The 18,421-nt window shown below is 56.6% G+C and overlaps 1 protein-coding gene across 2 annotated transcripts in view; it reads left to right on the forward strand.

Annotated features, from left to right (window-relative positions):
• The first annotated feature begins 217 nt into the window (after positions 1-217).
• IQSEC1 (IQ motif and Sec7 domain ArfGEF 1) overlaps positions 218-18,421 on the forward strand; it is a 238,763-nt gene continuing 220,559 nt past the window's right edge. Inside the window, exon 1 of one of the 2 annotated variants that reach the window (XM_058678598.1) lies at positions 218-568. In XM_058678598.1, coding sequence (XP_058534581.1) covers positions 291-568 — 278 coding nt within the window. In that variant the 5' untranslated portion in view covers positions 218-290. The remainder of the gene's footprint in view (positions 569-18,421) is intronic. The other variant, XM_058678601.1, reaches the window with a different exon arrangement.

Here is an 18,421-nt window from a genome sequence, read left to right on the forward strand (position 1 = left end):
AAACTCCTCATCTGCCCGTAGCGTCCGCAGCTCCGCGCACTGGTGCCGGCCTCCGGCGCGCTCGTGGGGCAGCGCGCGGCAGAGCGGCGGTGGCAGCGCCGGGAGCAGGAGGCGCGGAAGCACCCGGGGCGGGCGCCCGGCGGGGGCGGGAGCCGAGGCGGGGCCGCGCCAGCCCCGCGCCGCCGCGCCCCCCGGGTTGAGCCCAGCACCGCGCAGCCATGGCCGCGTCGCTGCCACTGCCGCGCCGCCCGCTAGCCGCCTGAGGCGCGGCCGGTCACCGGGCGGGGGCCATGGCCAGCGCCGCTGAGCCCCCCGGCAAGGCGGCCGAGTACCTGCAGGAGCTGACCAGGATCGTCGCGGCGCAGCAGGAGCTGCTGGCGCGCCGGCGGCGGCGCATCGAGGAGCTGGAGCGCCAAGTGGCGCGGCTGAGCCGCGAGAACGCCGGCCTGCTGGAGCGGCACCGCCGGCACCTGGCCGCGTGCGCCCGCCGCTCCGACCCCGGCTCCGGCTCCGGCTCCTGCTCGCAGCCGCTCGGCGCCATTCCCGAGCTCAGCGGCCGCCACGACAAGTAAGCGGGGCCCGGCCGACGGGCGTGGCGGGGGCGCGCGAACTTCTTGAGGGGGAGGACCCGCTTTCCTCGGTGCCGGACGGGAAGGCGGGTGCGTGCAGGTCTCCTGGGCGCACCGGGGGACCCCCTGGTGTGGTCGCGACCCGGACCTGGACACCCTGCTCCCCCAGAAAGCGGCTTCAGGACGTGCGCTGCCCAGTGCTCCCACCGGCCCGGCTCTCCACAGTCGTTGGGGACTCTGGCTCTGGCGAATCCTGGAGCCTCTGATGCAGGAAGCGGAGCTAGAGCCCGGCAGCCGGACTAGAACTCTTGACCCGGGGAGCTGGAGGCCCGGAGACCCTGTGGGGAGGGGGCGGGGCTGGCGCAGACCCCGCCCTCGAGCGGGCCTGGGTTACTTTTCAGGTCGCGGTCCTTCCCTCTGCCACCCGCGCCCGGAGCTGCCCCTGCACTGTGTCCAGCTTCAGCTGCTCTGGCGCTCCTCTCTCAGGGCTCCTTGGTCTCTTCCTTCGAGGCTTGGCTCAGGGTTAATACCCGACCCGCCTTGTCCTGGGATTACCTGGGGCTATTTCGGAGCACGGATTAAGCGGAGGACCTGCCTGCTCAGGGGGCTGGAGTCCAGTTCACTTCCCTCAGGCGGGTGCTAGTGCCAAAACCCGGGTGCGACCCTAGCAGCTTGGTTCAGTGGGCTAGAGGGGACCTGGAGAACTCTGGAGAAGGACTGCTAGCCACCTCTGTGCTCCCTGCCTCCTGCTCCTCTTCCCATCCTCTACTCTCTTCTGTTCACCAGGGCACCATGGTTGGACCTGGAGTGGACTAGAAGGAGTCTGTGAGGTGGTGTTGCGGTGGGTGGGTGTGGGGATGGGGGTGTTTAGGACTCGGGAGGGGCCACCTGAAATGGGAGGAGTTAGCCCTGGATCTGAGATGGAGGTGGGTGGCTGGCTTGGGGTCCTAAAGGCCACGAGGCCAGTCATCACTGTGTGTTTTTGCCTTCCCTTGGGCACCAGCACCAGGCTGTCGCTCGGTTTGGAGCACCACTGTGGGACAGTGTCTGCTGGGTGGGGACTTTGCAGGAGGTGAGACGTGTGGATGGGGTAACAGGTGTGGCAGTCCCAGGTGCAGGTTCCTGCCTCCTGCCTGTCCTTGGAGGGAGGAGGCGTTGGCTCCCACCTGGTGTCAGAGACACCAGGCACTGGCCGGCTGCCCCTCTGTGCCAAGCCGCCGGCTCTTGTCTCTGACCTCTCTCATCCTTCTGTCCGGTCCTGCCGGGTGAAGGAGGCTCTGGGTCACAGTGTTGTTAGTCCCACAGGGGCTGGACCCTTTCCCCCACTCCAGGCAGACGACCCAGGGCTGCTGGAGTCCTTGGCAGCATAAGGAGGCGGCTCTAGGGCAGGGACACACTGTCTCTGGCTTCATGTGAAACAGTGACACACGTTGGTAGGCAGATGTTTCACAGTACCACCCCGGGGGACCTATTCTTTTTTCCCCTTCAAAGTCACCCCTGGCGACCAAACGGAGTGCGGGACAGGAGGCTTCTGAGATGTGGCCAGGGGGGCTGACAGTGGTGGCAGGTGGGTTTTGATTCTGGAAGCCCCCAGCTGAGGGTCTGGCTGGCTGGTCCAGGCAGGGCTGGTGCCTAGAGCAGCATCAACTTTCTGGGAAGCGGGGAGCTGTACTGTTCTGCCTTCATGGTCTGAGTGGAGGGCATCTTCCAAACTTTAAAGTCAAAGCTGGGGGCTTAGGAATTGTGCTGAACTGCAGACATGGGAGTAGGTCTAGAGGAGGCAGGGGGTTCGGTACCAGGAACAAGCTCTTGGGCCACTGGGTGCTGCCGACCTGCTGGCTGGGACTCCACAGACGGAGGAGTGTGCCAGGCCTTTCTGCCCTGGGTTCACATCCCCGCCTTTGGGGAGGGAGAATGCTGCCTCCCCAACTCACGGGACATGCCCGTGGATGGCCCACCTGCTTGCTGATGTGCTTGGCATTCTGGGGCCCCAGGTAGGGGGGCTTTGAAAAACATGGGTTGGACATTGCTCATTGGGAGCAAGGTGATGAGCTGGAGAGCTTTTATGAAGCACCTGCTGTATGCAGAAGCATCAGAGATGTGCTTGGAGATATGAAAAGGAGAATGGAAAGAGGGAGAAGAGAAGGGACCACACTCAGAGAAGGGACTACACTCAGAGAAGGTCAGGTGGACCGACCTGAGCCCTGGCCTGTGACCATGGCATATAGCAGGTCATCTTTCCTGATATCACGTATTTTTCCCATTAATGGGCAGGGAGGGGGATGGTGCACAGTAGGTGGCTACTGCATGTCCAAGTGTCCCATTGGTTTCTAGTTTCTTTTGGGTAGGCTGAGCTCAAAGAGGAGGTGAGACTTTTGGGGCCTGAAATGGGTTGGGTGGGGTGGAGTAGGGGAAGGATCATCCAGAGGAGAGGCTGGTGTCTGGTAGGGTCCCCCTGATGGAGCGGAGCTTCTCAGGCCTGTAGCTTGATACCTCATTACCTTCCGGGGTCCTGGGCTGCATGCCTCCCCCCTTCCTGTCAACAGTGGGCAGCCTTGGCAGCCTCCAGCTCTGCCAGCTAGAGGTGGGGGCCCAGGCCTTCTGTGTAGACAGAAGTGCAGTGGCCAACTGGGTGACAGACAGATGCACCTGTTAGATAGGCTGGCCCTGGAAGTCGGGTAGGCCGGCAGCTCTGAGTCTCTGCGACCCTGAAACTTTCTCTCCGAGAGTTGCCTGGACCGCTGCTGGAAGTCATCACTCTGAATTGGGGTGAGCAGGGTGACTATGGGAGAGAAAGGTGGTACCCAGCTGTCTTTGGTTACTTAGGATTACTAAACTGTACCTCTGTCCCCCAACCTCAGGTTTTGTCTTTAGTGTTGCCTGCGCATCCCCATGGTCTACCCCTAGATCTTGCCTCCTGTCATTCAAGTGTGTCGCTCAGGTCCTCGGAACGGTTACTGAATGAAATCGCTGTGTTTCCTTTAGAAAGTCAGGGTGAGCAGTAGAGGATGCAGCTGCTATTAGCAGGCATAGAGAAGTGCATCTGGAAGGCCTGGGTGGTGCCCGTTGCCACTCTCCCAAGTGTTTTCTGTATGCTGGCACTGCTCACTCCAAGACTTGCCATTTGTCATCTCTTTTTTCTCTTCACTCCTGCAAGGCAAGTACCCTGACTGTTTCCATTGTACAGATAGGAACACTGAGGCTCAGTGAGTTCATGTGCCTTGCCCAAGCCATCTAGTGGCGGTGGAGTCGGGATTCCCTCTGCTGTTTTCCCTCAGGCTGCCTGAGGAGAGACCATGTCGAGGCATGCCACCTGAGCTGCATTCCCAGGGCACATTGGGTCAAGGCTGTAGGATGCTCTCCTGCCTTTGATTTCCTGGTGTCTTCTCTGCAGAGGGGGTCATGAAGCGGACTGCCTCGCTTCCCTGTCCCCTCCAGCCCTCGAGCGCTGTGCGTCACTTGGAGAGGACCCTCACTGAAGCTCTGAGTTGGTGACTCACTCCGGGGGAGGTTTTTAGTGGCATTAAGTCTCGGTTGACACAGAGCAAGTGCTCGCCCCGGGTTTGTGGTGACATTAACCATGATGATGGTACCTCGCTTCAGGGGCCAGGAGGATGATATTGCAGGGGAGTGGCCAGATCACTGGCTCGTTCTCGTCGGCAGTGAGGAGGGTGGTGGCAGGGTCCTGTGCTCAGGCCATCTCTTCTCTGCTGCTGGAGTGCACCCAGGCTGGCCCGGGAGTCAAGGGGGCTTCCACTCCAATCTTCTTGTCCTCTTAATGAAGAGCTGCCAGGGAGGGGTGGGCGTGGAGAGGTCAGAGGGCTTTCTGCAATGTGGCAGGGCACACTGTGGTCGTGTTTTAGTTTAAGCACTCACTGTCCTTGCAGTCCCTGCCCAGAGAAGGCCTTGTAGCCTGTGCTGTGTCCCTCTGTCCCTAGGAGGTTGCTCTCAGTTGGACAAAATGTATTCAATTCCAAGGCAGCAGGCAGAGCTGCTCTTATTTCCCCAGCAGATGGTGGTGCCTGTGGAAGCACCAGGGGGGAGGGGGGAGTGTTCTCCGAGGTCCCCCACCCCCCACCCCAGCCGTCTGACGAGCTAAGCAAATGGTGATTTTACAACCCAGAAAAGAAGTCACGGCTGCTGCTGTCTCCAGCTCCAGTCGCGAACCACAGTGAGCGCTGCTGAGACAGTGAGAGAGAGTGAGAGAAAGAAAAGCTGAGAGCTCCCCTGTCTACCTCGCAAGTTCCCGCCTCCACTGCCTGGCTTGAGGAACTCGCGGCTGTGCCATGGTTGGGTCAGGGTGCTTGCCGGTTGTGCCATGGTTGGGTCAGGGTGCTTGCTGCCTGGGATTGAGGGGGAAGGGGCCCTGGTGTCAGGTGTTTGGGAACATTCCAGCCTTTTCCTTCTGAGTCAGCTGGTGGCTGTCAGCTGTTGGTCTGTGACATTGTTTTGACAGTCGGTTGGGTCTTGGTGTGTGTGTGCGCGCACTTCCGGTAAGAAGGGGCAAGGCTTCAGCTGACTTAGGAAGTACGCTGTTCTGAGTGTGCTGTCAGGGCGTCATTCATGTCATTGTCACCGAACCTGTGAGGAAGCAAAACCCAGACGAGAGCCAGACGGTGGATGGGCGAGAAGTAGGATCTGGGGAAATGCAGTGACCTAGTTGACGGGAAGCAGGGGCCCTTGATGAGGCCCGAGGCCCTTCAAGGCCAGGAGTGGGAGGGGGACTGCCCCCACCCCATGTAGCCCCAAGCAGGTTGTGGGGCAAGCTACCCCCTCTGTGGGGCCTGGGCATTTTGAATCACATCCTGTCCATGAGCCTGGGGCCCTGAGGGGTCCCTGCCAAGGCTCAGTGCTTGCCATTGTCAAGGAGCTACAGCCTTGGACTTGTCAGGGGGGTGTCCCCTTCCAGTCCTAGGACCCTAGCCTTGTCCCAAGCCTGTCTGGGCCAGTGAGCCCTGCCCTTACGGATGGGTCTGCAGGATCCCTGTCCTGCCCCAGCCGCTTCTGAGACTCTCCAAGAGTTCTTCCCCATGAGAGGTGAGGGGACTGCCCTTGCGTCAGGGGAAGGAAGGGGAGGGATGGCTGTTGGACTTGGACCTGGCCTTTATGGGCTCCAGGAAACAGTGGCTCTAGGGGAGGGCAGAGCGAGGCCCTTGAGAATGCTTTTGAAGATTCCTTACAAAGATTTTCAAGTGTACAGAGAAGCTTGTAGAAGCACAGGACGGTCCTGCCTGCCCTACCTGCCCCCTCCTGCATCTCTGTCCTGAAGCGTGGCTGCAGTCATGTGGCAGGGAGCTGGCCTCCGTGGGTGCCAACTGTATGTGCCTTTCCCTTCTGTGAACACCTCTCCAAGTCAACCAGATGGGAGACAGGGCAGGTGCGAGCTGCCCTGCCCATCTGTGTCACTAGCACCGTTCATGGGACAGAGAATGGGTGGAGCCTGGCCATGCCCCTGGCCTGTGCCCCTAGCTGCATGCATGCCAGCCAGTCCTGCCTACCCATGCCTGCCAGAGCAGCCCAGGCAAGATGCCTATCTTCTCCTGGCGGCCAGGGGAGAGTGCAGAGTGCCCTGTGTGTGTACTGATCCCACTCCTCTTTCCCTGACCGAGGTGACGCTTGGTGCGGGAATGGCGGGTGACCACAGGCAGCCATCGGGATCTCTTCTTGGTTTGGAGCAGCTGGCCTTGAACCTAGCGTGTGTCACTTCTGTCCGTTAACCATTGTCTTCATATGCTTTATATTCGTGGAAACGTCAGTGAGGTGGATGTGCCCCAAACAGGCAAGGGCTTCTAGAATGTTCTGTCCCTTTTCTGCTGCCCCCTTGCACACCTTCCCCCTATTCACATCACTGTCCAAAAGGCTTTGCCCAGCTCTGACGTTACTGGGGGTGAGATGAGTTAGGGTGGGTGAACATCCTCCTCCCATCAGGATGTCCAGGGTGACTTGGACTGACCTGTTGGAGTCTTGCCCAGGGACTGGCCTGCTGGCCCTCCTACTGTGGGCTGTGGAACTCAGCAGTGTCCCTGTGCTGGGGGTTTTGTATCACCCACTTTCCCTGGCTGTTGGGTGGGCGTGGAAACATGGGGGGGTTCTGAATCATGGCCTGCATGATTGTGTCCTCGTGCAGTCGGGGCTAGAGTGGCTGCTGTGAGTGGGGCAAACCCACAGGTGGGGAAACCAGAGAACAGAGGTGGGGGTGGAGGGTTACAGTCCAAGCGAGGATCAGCTCAGCGCCTCCCATCAGAGCCGGCATGGTTTTAGGGGATCCTTTTAATTCCATCCAGTGTGTTGAGAATGTAAGCAGCACGACTTGAGCCCTTCACAGTTTAGGGAGATTCATCCTGAGGTCTTAACTACGGCCCAAAGTCAAATATACAGAGAGGAGGAGAGACAGGAAGATTTTCCCTCCGATGATTCACTCCCCCAAGTGACCGTGACGGCTGGAGCTGAGCCAATCCGAAGCCAGGATCCAGGAACTTCTTCCAGGTCTCCCACACGGGTGCCGAGTCCCAAGGCTTTGGGCCGTCCTCGACTGCTTTCCCAGGCCACAAGCAGGGAGCTGGATGGGAAGTGGGGCTGCCGGGATTAGAACCGGCGCCCATATGGGATCCTGGCGCGTTCAAGGCAAGGATCCTAGCCGCTAGGCCACGCCGCTCGGCCCACAGGTGTTCCATTTGTTACTGAAAGTGAGGTGTGATGTCTCTATCTAATATTCTGTACTATTGTTCTTGTCGTCGTTATTATCATTATTTGAGAGGCATGGTGACAAATAGAGAATTTCCATCTGCAGCTTCACTCCCCCACATACCTGCGGTGTCCCTGGGGCTGCAGCCAAGAGCCAGGAACCCTTTCTGGGTCTGCCACTCCAGTGTCAAGAACCTTGAGCCAGCACTGCCTCCCAGGGTCTACACTAGTGGGAAACTGGCACCAGGACTCAAGTTAGAAACCGTCCCTGATCCCCAAGTACTATGCAGGTGCCTTAATGGTTAGGCTAAATGCATGATTCTTTCATCACTCTGTAAAAACAAAAAAAAGTTTATTTACTTGAAAGAAAAAGAGAGGGTGCTCTTGGGTGTTGGTTAGCTAGCTCTTCAAATGCTTGTAGTGGCTTCTACCTGGGCTGGAGGCCAGGAGTTAACAGTCAGATCTCCCATGTGGCTGGAAGCTGAGTAGGAAACTGCGGTTGGGTGCTGAACCTGGACACTCCAGTGTGGGCTGCAGGTGTTGGAACAACTAGGCCAGTGTCTGTCCCCACCTACTCTTTCTGAATAGCATTCCTCACTTCTTTCAGTTTTGGCCTCTCATACTTGGAGGTTCTGTTATTTGGTAAGTATGTGTTTCGAGTTGTTAGATCCTGATGAAGTAACCTTTTTGTTTCTATAAAATGCCCTTGTTTGTCCCCAGTAACGGCCTTGATCTTCATGTCTGTTTTATTTGAGGTTAGCATTGCTATTCTTTCTTTTAGCTTTTTGGTGCATGACAATTCTTTGTCCATCCTTTTATTCTCAGCCTGTTTGTGTCTAATAACTAAAAACGTGTCTTCTGTAGATGGCGTGTGGTTGGACAATGCTTTGAAAACATACCTTCTGCTAGTCTTTGCTTTTTTGTTGAGGGGGTCTAATCTACTTATGTTTGATGTGATTATTGATGTGATGGGATTTAGGTCCATAATATTGGTGCTTATTTCTTATTTAACTCTTTTTTTCTTCCTCTAGTGTTACTTCCTTTTTGCATTATGGGGTGCTTTTCTGGTTCAGCATGTGTTTTTCTTTGAGAAGCATAGATATGCAGGGACACACACACACACACACACACACACATGCACACACAGCTTCTACCTGCTGGCTCAACTCCCTGTATGACTGCCATGGCTGGGACTGGGCTGAGACCTGGGAACTCAACCCAGGCCTCCCAGGTGGGTGGCAGGGACAGCTCCTGCATGCCCAGAAGCTAGAGTGAGGAGCCACAGGGGGGATTGAACCCAGGTGAACTGATAGGGGGCCACAGGCATTGTAACCGATAGTTCCAGCACCTACCTCAGGTTTTTATGAAAGTGTATAGGGGATCCCTTCAAGCTTCGTGAAACTTCTCCAGAGGCAGAACAGCTCTCATACTTTCTCTTCTGGAAAGGGAGGGATGGCAGTAGAGGCTGGAAGCCAGCAGGCATTTGGGGGAGAAAGTGCTGGCTGTGGATTCAGCCTCTTTCAGATGGAGTGGGCCCCTGGATCCAATCCAGAGGCCCCCAGGGTGCAGGGGAACCATTCACCATGGCCATTTCTGGAGGGTCTTGGATGTCTCGCTGATCTAGTCCTGAGAGTAAGGGTCGTCAGCTCCATGTGTCAGACTGCTGGCTGAGCTGATCACTGGTGGCTGTGCGGTGACTGGGAGGCACCAGTGTTTCATTCTGTCTCCAGAGTTTGCAGGCCGCCTCGTGGGCAGGGCTTGTCCTCTCCACCCCCGCCTGCCTAAGACCTGTAGAAGCTACACTAATGGCTCTGTGTGTGGACTGTGGCAGCCTGTCCCTGGGTGAGTGGTGGGGACTTGTCCATTAGTGCCACTAACTGTGGGGGCCAAGGGTGCTTCCCCAGGCCTGGGTGGGGCCTGGCGAGGGCCAGGAGCTCTGTGCAACCCCTCTGGGAATGCTGGCTTATACCCCCTCCCTCTACTGTACCATATTTTTAACTCCTGCCATATGGCAGAGCCACCAGCACACCCAGGCAAGGGAAGGGTCCCAGCTGGAAACTGCAGTTGCCAGGTCCTCATCTTGCCTGGTCTTACTGGTTTCCTCCCCAGGGACATTCCCTGGAGTCCTTGCTTCTTTCCTTACCACCCCTTGGGATTCCTATGCTGAAATTTGATGGACACAGACGTTCCCCACCTGTGAGCTAGTGGCTGTGGCTCTGCATGCTGGATGAGTGTCCCCTGCTGCCTGATGTAATGAGAAGCTCCTTGCCCAAGGCCCAAATGTCAGGGGCCTGTGGGCTCACCTGCCTCTGTCTGGTGGGATATCACAAGCAGATCTCGGGACATCATGCAGGTGTCCTAGGACTGCTGTGCTCCTATCCCCTTGGAGGTTGGGGGCTGTAATTCTGGGGTTCTCTGTGCCCCAACATGCCAGATGCAGTTTTCGGCAAAATTACTGAGCTGGGTGCATGTAGGGTTTGGATATTGACGGTGTCCCTGCTAGCATTGTCTTGAGGTATGTCCAAGTATAGTGCCTTTCTTACGGGACACAGCCTGTGCAGCCCTGGGTATGCAGAGGTCATTTCAGTGTATCTGGTTGTTATTACTTCAGAGTTTATGGGGTAAACAGTCGCAGGGGTCGTGAAGGTAAAAACCTGGGAGTGATTTCTGGCCTGAATGGGTAGGTGATGGCTGGAGCTTAAGCAGCCATTTTGGGTCATACATATATGGGCTGCACCTAGGGATGAGAGGCCTACAATGTGAAGAGGTCTGGGCCCCTGATAACCCGAGGACTCCCCACATACAGCCTGGACTGCCTACCTCCAGGTTCATCCATGACAGGAGAAAGATGTGTACGTCTGTATTCTTGTATTTGGTTTTGATGCCTCTTTGTCAACCCTAATTCCAATACTATAATGAGAAAGCGCCCAGCTGGAATTTGAGAAGTTTGGCTCTATATCTGGAAGCTTCTGTCCTCAGATTCAGAACTGTCCCTCGGGGATGGTGAGTGCTTTGACACACAGGACGCTGCCTAGGCTGGGCCTGGAGGGAGGCGATGGGCCTATCGGGGCATCTTAGGGGCAGAGACTTTGATTGGCAGGGCCACTCCTCTCTGTGAGGAGGAGAGGGGAGGGACACACGTGACCAGACTTTGTGGGTCCTGCAGCAGGTGCACCTGCCTGCTTTCTGAGAGAGGGGTTCCCAGCTTAGCTCAACAACCCCCCTCCCACATCCCCTTCCCTGCCAGCTGCGTCCTGCACACAGACATGACACTGAGAGAGACAGAAACTGGAGCCTGCGGCATGGTCTTCCCTGGACAAGCAGCAGTGTGCATAGGACGGTCTTCCAGAAGTTCATGGCAAATTCCTACCCTGAGAAGGCACGGCGTGGGTTTCATCTTTTTTAATATGAAGAATAGAAGTAATCTCTTAGTTCCATTTCCTGTGACCTTTTTGAAACCTCTTGAATTTGGCCTTCCTCCTCTCCTCCCTCCTCCCACAGTGTGCTAAAATCTGGCTGCTTTATTAGCATCTCAGGTGTTTGCCCTGCACCTCCTTAGCACCTACTTCTCCCTGGAAGGGTGGTGCTTTTTCTTGGTTAAGATTTGTTTATTTGAAAAGCAGAGTGGCAGTGATGGGGGAGGGGTGGTGGGAGAGAGAAGGAGGGGAGAGAGAGAGACTTTTCCATCCACTGGCTCACTTCCTGGATGTTCCTAATAGCTAAGACTGGTCCTGGCTAAAGCCAGCTCTCCTCTGCAGGTGGCAAGGATGCAAGTGCTTGAGCCCTCGAGCTGTCACCTGCTGCCTCCCAGGGTGCGCATTAGCAGGCAGCTGGAGTTGAGAACAGAGCCCAAATGTAATGTAGGCACCCATCGCTGCAGCCAATGCCCGTCCCCAGTCTGAATTTTGGAAAAGAACTTGTGATTGGCAGGGAGCTGGGGAGGCAGCAAGCCTGAGCTTGAGGCTGGCCCCTGGGGTCTAGGCAGTGGCCACTCACAGAAGGTGGGTCTCCAGCCAGGCTCCCCGGGGTGGCCGGGGGCCCAGCTCAGGGGCTGAGGCAGGGAGCTTGGGGGTTATTTATAGCACTGGGCAAATCTTTTGATCTTCATGATCCCGTGCAAAGCCTTCATGGTGTTGGCTTTCACGCACTGGACTCCCTGGCGGGCAGGAGTCCAGGGAGTGGCTGGGCCTGCACAGCTTCCTAGTGACCCCTCCATGGGCAGAATGGTGGGCACATGCCCAGCTCTGGGTCACTCCATCCAGGGGACAATGGGGAAGCTCGCAGAGGCAAAGCATTAGTGGGGTGCTTGCTGTGTGCCAGGCCCCTAGCTTTTCTGAAGGGAAGGGGTGGGCCTTTGGCACTGTAGTTAAGACCCCGCTTGGGACAGACACTTGCAGCCCCTGTGCTTCGTTTTGAGTCCTGGCTCTCTTCCTAATGGCTGCATCCTGCCCGCCTTTGGGGCAGCAGCTGGCAGCTCAAGGATCTAGGACCCTGCCTCCCACGCGGGAGACCCTGCTGGTGTACTGAGTCCCTGGCTTCAATCTGGCAAGCCCTGGCTGTTGCAGGCATTTGGGGAGTGAACCAGGGGATGGAAGATCTCTCTCCCTGTCTGTTTGTCTTACAGTAGATAGATAAACTAGGACAGAAGTTGTGGTTGTGTGCGTGTGGCTCATGGGTCCTGAGATCAGTCCCGGCATGTACGCTTCCCAAACTCCTCCTCTCCCACCCTGAGGATGCCTCATTCCACTCGCTATAAATATGAACCTCACTCCCCTGAGATTCTGGAGGGAGCTGGGGTCATGCAGTTTGTTCTCCCTTCCATCCCCAGGCCATGGCTATCTGCTGGGTCCCTTTGTTATCTGCTGACAGCCAGGCAATCCCCCCACCCCTTTCTGGCTGCTCTGAACATGGGTTGGGAATGGGATGCAAGGTGGCCTTTCCCCCATGGTGGCACTGTGATGTCTGGGTCCCTGAACAAATCGCGTCCTCTCACAGCCCACAACAGAGTGTGTTGCCGTCTGTTACAGATGGGGAAGCTGAGGCAGAAGACTGCTGTCGGAGGAGGAGAGGGGGGATTTCAGGGCAGCCACGTGGCCCCTGCGTACTCTGCAGACCCCGAGGGTTGCCTGGCTTGCTCCCTTGCTGCTGCTGCTGCTGCTGCTGCTTCTTCTTCTTCTTCTTCTTCTTCTTCTTCTTCTTCTTCTTCTTTTTTAATTTCCACTATGACTTTTTAATGAAGAAAATGAAATCTCGAGTAGATACAAAAATAGAAGGAAATGCACATGGCTGCTACTCAGCTGTCACGGGGGTCTCTGCAAGGTGCTGCTGAGCCCGTCCTGGGAGCGGCTCCACCCCTGCCCTGCTGCTGCTGGGGACCATGCGGGTCCAGGGGAAGGAAGGGTCTCTCGTCCCCAACCACAGGGCCTCTGGCAGGGATCCCAGGGATGCAGTGGGGATGGAGCCCAGGTGTGGCCCTATTCCAGTGCTTGCCTCCTGGCCCTCAGTGCGTTCTTTGTCTTCTGGAGTCTCAGATTCTTGCCGGGTGCAGATAGTGGCACCTGTGCCCATCTCTGGGGGAACCTTGGCTTAGCCATCTCACCAAAGGCACCTGTGATCTTTTTTTCTTTTTTAAATAATGAGTGCTCAGCACACCAGCATTTATATTCTGCAAGATTTGTATGGAAGGGAAAGAGATGAGCAACACAGACACAGACACACACACACACAGACACAGAGATTTTCCATTCCCCTGGTTCACTGAGCCAGACCAGGCTGAAACCAGGAGCCCAGAACTCACTCCAGGTCCTCCAGGGGCTCCAACATTGAGCCATCACCTTCTGCCTCCCAGGGCGCCTAAGAGCAGGAAGCCAGCTTGGCAGTAGGGTGGGGACTGTGGTCTGGATACGCCGGTATGGGATGTAGGCAGTGTTCCAACTATTGTGCTGCAACCCCTGGTTGCACCTGCTTTGCACAGAAAGGACGACTTGGTGAAAACCAGGAGGGAGATGTTCCTCTTAGGGGACGGGAGTATTGACCCTGGTTTCCACATGTCTGCATAAATGCCCCAATTGCAGCTGCCCCCAAAATGTCAGGCTGGGAATTAGGTGGCCTTGTCCCTTGCCTTTGAAGCAGCAGACAATATCAGACCAGGGCATGTGGTTTCCCGGGATCAGACGTAGGCACTTGGGGCTGGAGGCTAGCTGTGGGCCCCTCCCCTCTTGTCCCAGCCTCTCCCCCTCGGGCCCTACCTAGTGTCCATCCCAAAGCAACCCCACCCCCAAACCAGGGAGAGCCAGGGCTGCCTGCCCTAATCCAGTCCCTGCGTTGGCCTGGGGCCCGGGCCATTCACGAGGTGCACCTTAGAGAAGTCTCTGTGCCAGCGCCTGCACTAATTACTCCTAATTTGAAAGCAGATCTGTCTAATTGCCAGCAGCACCAAATATTGGTGTATAAATAAAGTCGTTATTAGGCATGCGTGCAGATTTCTCCTGCTGAGTGCCTCTGTGGGCTGCCTCCCTGGCACTCATCCTCTCCTGGTGTCTGCTGATGATCAGAATGGATGACAGGTAGCTGTTGGCATTGGCGATTCCCACAGGAGGCAAAGAGCGCAGGGATGGGGGACCCTGGTTGGGGTGGTTCCATAGTGACAGTGACACCCGCCCCCCGCCCCCCCCGCCAAAAAATGGTCTTCTATGGTCAGCAGGTCAGTCTGCACGTGGTGAGAGCAACTGTGGCTTCAGTCCAACCTTCCCGCACCTGTCTCGGGGGTGCTCTGGGTCGGGCAGGGTGGGGTAGGGTGGAAGGAAGCCCCAGGTGTGAGAAGCCAGGGGGTTGTGGGGAGGGGGCAGGGGCAGGTCTGGGAGGGGACAGGCATAGGTGGGGGAGGGGGTAGATGGAGCTCCTCGTGGTTACTTCTCTTCCCTGTTGTATGTTCCTTGAAGTCTGAAGTCCCTAGTTTGGTCATTTTTTTTTAAAGGCTTTTCTTGTTCGTTTGGGCTGTTTTGTAAGGACCTTCTGGTCTTTACTGGAGTCTTTACTCGGGCTGGGGACCTTTAGGGAGCACACGCTGGCATGCCTGTTGTTTAGCCCATGGTGCCTATAGGGCTGCCCTCCAGCTGGTGCACACTGCAACTTTGAGCAGAGGCGCAATGTCACATGCCCACCATCATGGGGTCCTGCATGGGGCTATCGTTGCCCTTGTACCCCTCCCTCTCCTCTCCCCTGGGCTTGTGCAGGGTGCATCACCTCTTCCTCAGATGAGGAAATCATGCAGTTGTAGCCTCATCAGAGTGGCTCCCTGGCTTTTGGCACCGCAGTACAAACTTGCGCCGTGTGTCCTTGTGGCCTGGTAGCATGTCCTTTTCCTGTGCTGAGTGTAAGTCCATTGCGTGTGTGTGTTTTCCCAATGGCCTGAAGGCTTGGGCGCTTGGGAACAAGGCTGTGGTATGTGTGCATGAGTGGGTCTCTGGGCGGCCCTGTTCTTGGGTGCTGGGCAACACAATCAGTGCATGTTGGGAATTGCCAGGCTGCTTTCCTTCTAGAAGGTTCTAGAGATGTTCACTTGTGACAGCCACTCAGATGTTCAGCATGCTGATGTCTGACTTCACATGGGCATGTCTCTGTGTTGCATGCTTTTGATTACGTGGTCTGTGGTGAGCGCTGGGTTTTGTGGCTGCTGCTGCCACTGGCTGGCCTCCCTGGCTCAGCCCCGCTGCTCCAGAGTTGGCCTTGTCAGAATGTGGCTGGACTGAGGGTCGGTCGTACTCCTCAGTGGGGCTGTTGTTCCCCCTTGACCCTGCATGTTTTACTGCACAGGTGTGCTTAAACAGAGGAGGGTGTGCCTAAACAGAGCCACCTCCTTCCTCTGAGTCCTGCCAGTGGTTGCTGGCTTCTCACAGCTTTCCTCTGTGTCTTTTAGCCAGGAATTGCAATGACAATGGCAAATATTCCTGTGGATGAGGACAGGCAAGCACCACCCACCCATGCATGCATGCATTCATCCATCCATCCATCCAGAGGTAGTCAGCAGGTGTCTTTCATGTGTTTCAGTTGTATGCACAACAGGAAGAGCCCTGTGCTCCAGGCTCCCATTCCAGTGGGCGAGAAGCAGACGATAATGGAGATAAATGTTGTTAATATTTAGTGTGTTAGCGAGGAGGTGTGTGTGGGAGGAAGATGGGGGGGGCAGGTTGTGGCGCAGAGAGCTTGTGGGAGGGAGGTGGGAATCTTGGAGTGAGAAAGGAGGTGAGAAGGTGAGCTGTGTGCCTGCCAGGAGGAGTGAGCTGGGTCCTGCGGCTGAGTGAGGGAGAGGGCAGGGGGAGGGACTCACGCAGAGGCCAGGGCAGAAGGGCGGGTCCTAGAGGGGCTGGCTCTGTTCCTGGGGAGGGGAGCAGAGGGTGTGGCAGACACTGCAAGGGGGAGACCCATAGGGCAGGAGGGCAGAGGAAGGGAGACCCAAGAAGCCATGGCAGGAACCCAGGCTTCAGGCAAGAAAGGCTTAGTTCTGAGTATAGACCAAGGCGTTCATCCACCAGGCCTACCCCAAACATTGCTCATGCCTGTGCCCTGTGGGTGCCAAGTAGTACTTCCTGTGTGTTGGGTTGAGCCCTGCCCCCTGGCTGCACCTGCAGGTTCTCCCCTCTATCCCCCAGCCAGGTTTGTTTCCTCTGAGTCGATATACCCCTTGTTGTTTATGTTCCCTGAGGAGCCATGTAAGGCCCTGGTGGGACTGGGAAGGAAAGATCACCTATACCTGCTGGAGGCCTTGCAGTAACCATGGCAGCCGCAGCAGCTTGGAGACCTCCGGATCCTAGAGCAGTGATGGAGTGGGAGGGGCCTCTCTGCATCTGACCCTGGAGTAACACATGGTCAGCTTGAAGCCCGTGGGGCTCAGCGTGGACAGTGTGCTGGGACTTGGCGGGTGGGGGGGAGGGGAAGAAGCGCAATTATGGCTGGGAAACCCGGAGGCAGAGGCAGAGCCATTGGCGTGAGGCCACACAGCAAGAGCTGGGGTTCTAACCCAGGCCTCTAGCACCTGCTTCACTGTCACATGTTGGCTGGTCTGGGGAGATCTTAGCAACTGGAAGGAATTGCCCACTGGGACTGTGCTGAGGGGCCACCCTGTGGACCTGGGACTGGTGCCTCTCCCAAGGGGTATAGGGGCCAGGAACACATACTCCTGGGCTCTGCCAGCTCTGTGCCCTCACACATGTCTCTTAACCTCTCTTCATGCTCTTCATGCTGTGTGACCTCAGGCAGTTTGCTCAAGCTCTCTGTGTTTCAGTTCCTCATCAGAAAGTTCGTAGGAAAAAAATGGAATTAAAAGGTCAGTTTATTTTTGGTGCAAAACCTTTTGGGATTCATGCTTAGGGGGTCAGTATTTATAAAGTTCTTCAGAAAAGTATATTTGAAAACTGCAAGTAAACTTTACATGTAGTTCACTTTCCCGGGAACGTTTTGAATTGTCTTTGTGTATCCCAGAGAGAGTAAGGGAATCTAGATCCGAGTCGAGGTGAGGAGCTGCAGTTGGCACCTGGATTATTCTAGGGGCTTTGTGAACAACAGTTACACGAGTTTCCCAGAGCCCAGGTGCTTGGTCTGTGGTCCTTGGGCCACCTGGAGTCGGGGCAGTAGGATGGACCTTGGAGGGTTAGAGGGCTGGAGCAGAGGGCTTAGTTAGCCATTCCATAGAGGGCACCCCAGGGGCAGGCTTGGGGATGGCCCTGTTTAAGTTGCTTCTTGTGACGCGGACACCAGCATCCTACATGGGAGTGCTGATTTGAGTCCCAGCTGCTGCACAGGCAGTAGAGGATGGCCCAAGTGCCTGGGCTGCTGCAGTCACATGGGAGATCCAGACAAAATCCCTGGTTCCTGGCTTTGGCCTGACCCAGCCTGGCTATTGCAGTCATTTATTTTTCTCCATCTTTCTCGTGTCTTTGTATTTCAAATAAAGAAGAAAGTAGAAGGAAGCTGTTTGGCTGGACCTGGCACAGGTGTGAGTGGTCAGAGGAGGTGGGTGATGGGACTGGGAAGGACAGAGCACAGGGGCCAGGAACGCAAGCCCCAAAGTCCTGCTCAGGGCTGACACCCTACTGGACCGCGGATGAGGCAGCTGCCGAGCAAATCTTGCCCTGGCCATGACCCAGCACCAGGACTGCACGGTGGCAGCTGGGCCTGGCCACTTGGAAAGAACCCAGTTTTTCCAGCCTGGCACTCATTGTCACTCTCTGGAGCCTGGCTGTGCGATCTCAGGAAGGCACACAGAGAGCGCAGACCACGGGCCCTGGTGACTTGCGGGGGAGGGGTTTAAATACATGGGCAGGGAGCTATGATGTCAAAGCCCACGTTCCCCGAAGGGGCCTGGGGGTGTCAGTGGCCCAGAGGAGGTAGATCCCCTCCCCTGTCTGCTTGCTTAGCACTTGAAACAGAACTTAGAAGGCAGCTCCTGTGATGGTGTGCAGACTCTAAGTGATGTTGACATCCTAACTGCAGGGTGAAGGCTCCCAGAGTGGAGATGATTAGAGATAAGTGTCGGCTCAGCCAGAGGTTAAGGAGAAGCAGAAGAGAGCTGAGGGCCCAGGGAGCAAGGCAGGGTGGATGAGAGGCGGGCTCTTTATTAGTGGGAGAAGGCGCTGGGTGTCACCCATTTCTTTGGGCTTGTGGTACTGCCATCCAGAGGAACAGGTAGGAGTATCAGGCTGGAGAACCCAAGCATTCATTCTGGAGCCTGTATTGGGCACCTGGGGCTGTCCCTAACCAGAGGTGGGGACTTGAGCTGGAAGGCCTCTGGAGAGAGGAGTGACAGTGGCATGGGGGCTAGGTGGTACCTAGGAGATATGGGGACCCATGCATAGGTCATCTAGACAGGCACATGGGTTAGATCATGGAGGGGAGGGCAGCTATGGGTGGGTGAGGACCCATGTTCCTGGTCCCAGGAGCAGGTGCTCAGGAGGGCGGGTGCCAGGCACCTTTGCTTGGTGCACAGCCACAAAGAGGGCCCTGCAGGGCTCAGAGAGGACACCTGGGTGGTGGAATCCTTCTCCCCACTGAGAGGTTGCACCGAAGCCTTTGGGGCACTGTCTGGGGTGGCGATTCCCTTCCTGGTACCAGGCATCAGGCAAGGGAGAATCCTTCCTGTTCATTTGCAGTGGCCGTGGGGACTCTGCCAT

This window comes from Ochotona princeps, chromosome 21 (assembly GCF_030435755.1).
Source record: "Ochotona princeps isolate mOchPri1 chromosome 21, mOchPri1.hap1, whole genome shotgun sequence".
In the NCBI taxonomy this organism is placed as follows: Eukaryota; Metazoa; Chordata; class Mammalia; order Lagomorpha; family Ochotonidae; genus Ochotona; species Ochotona princeps.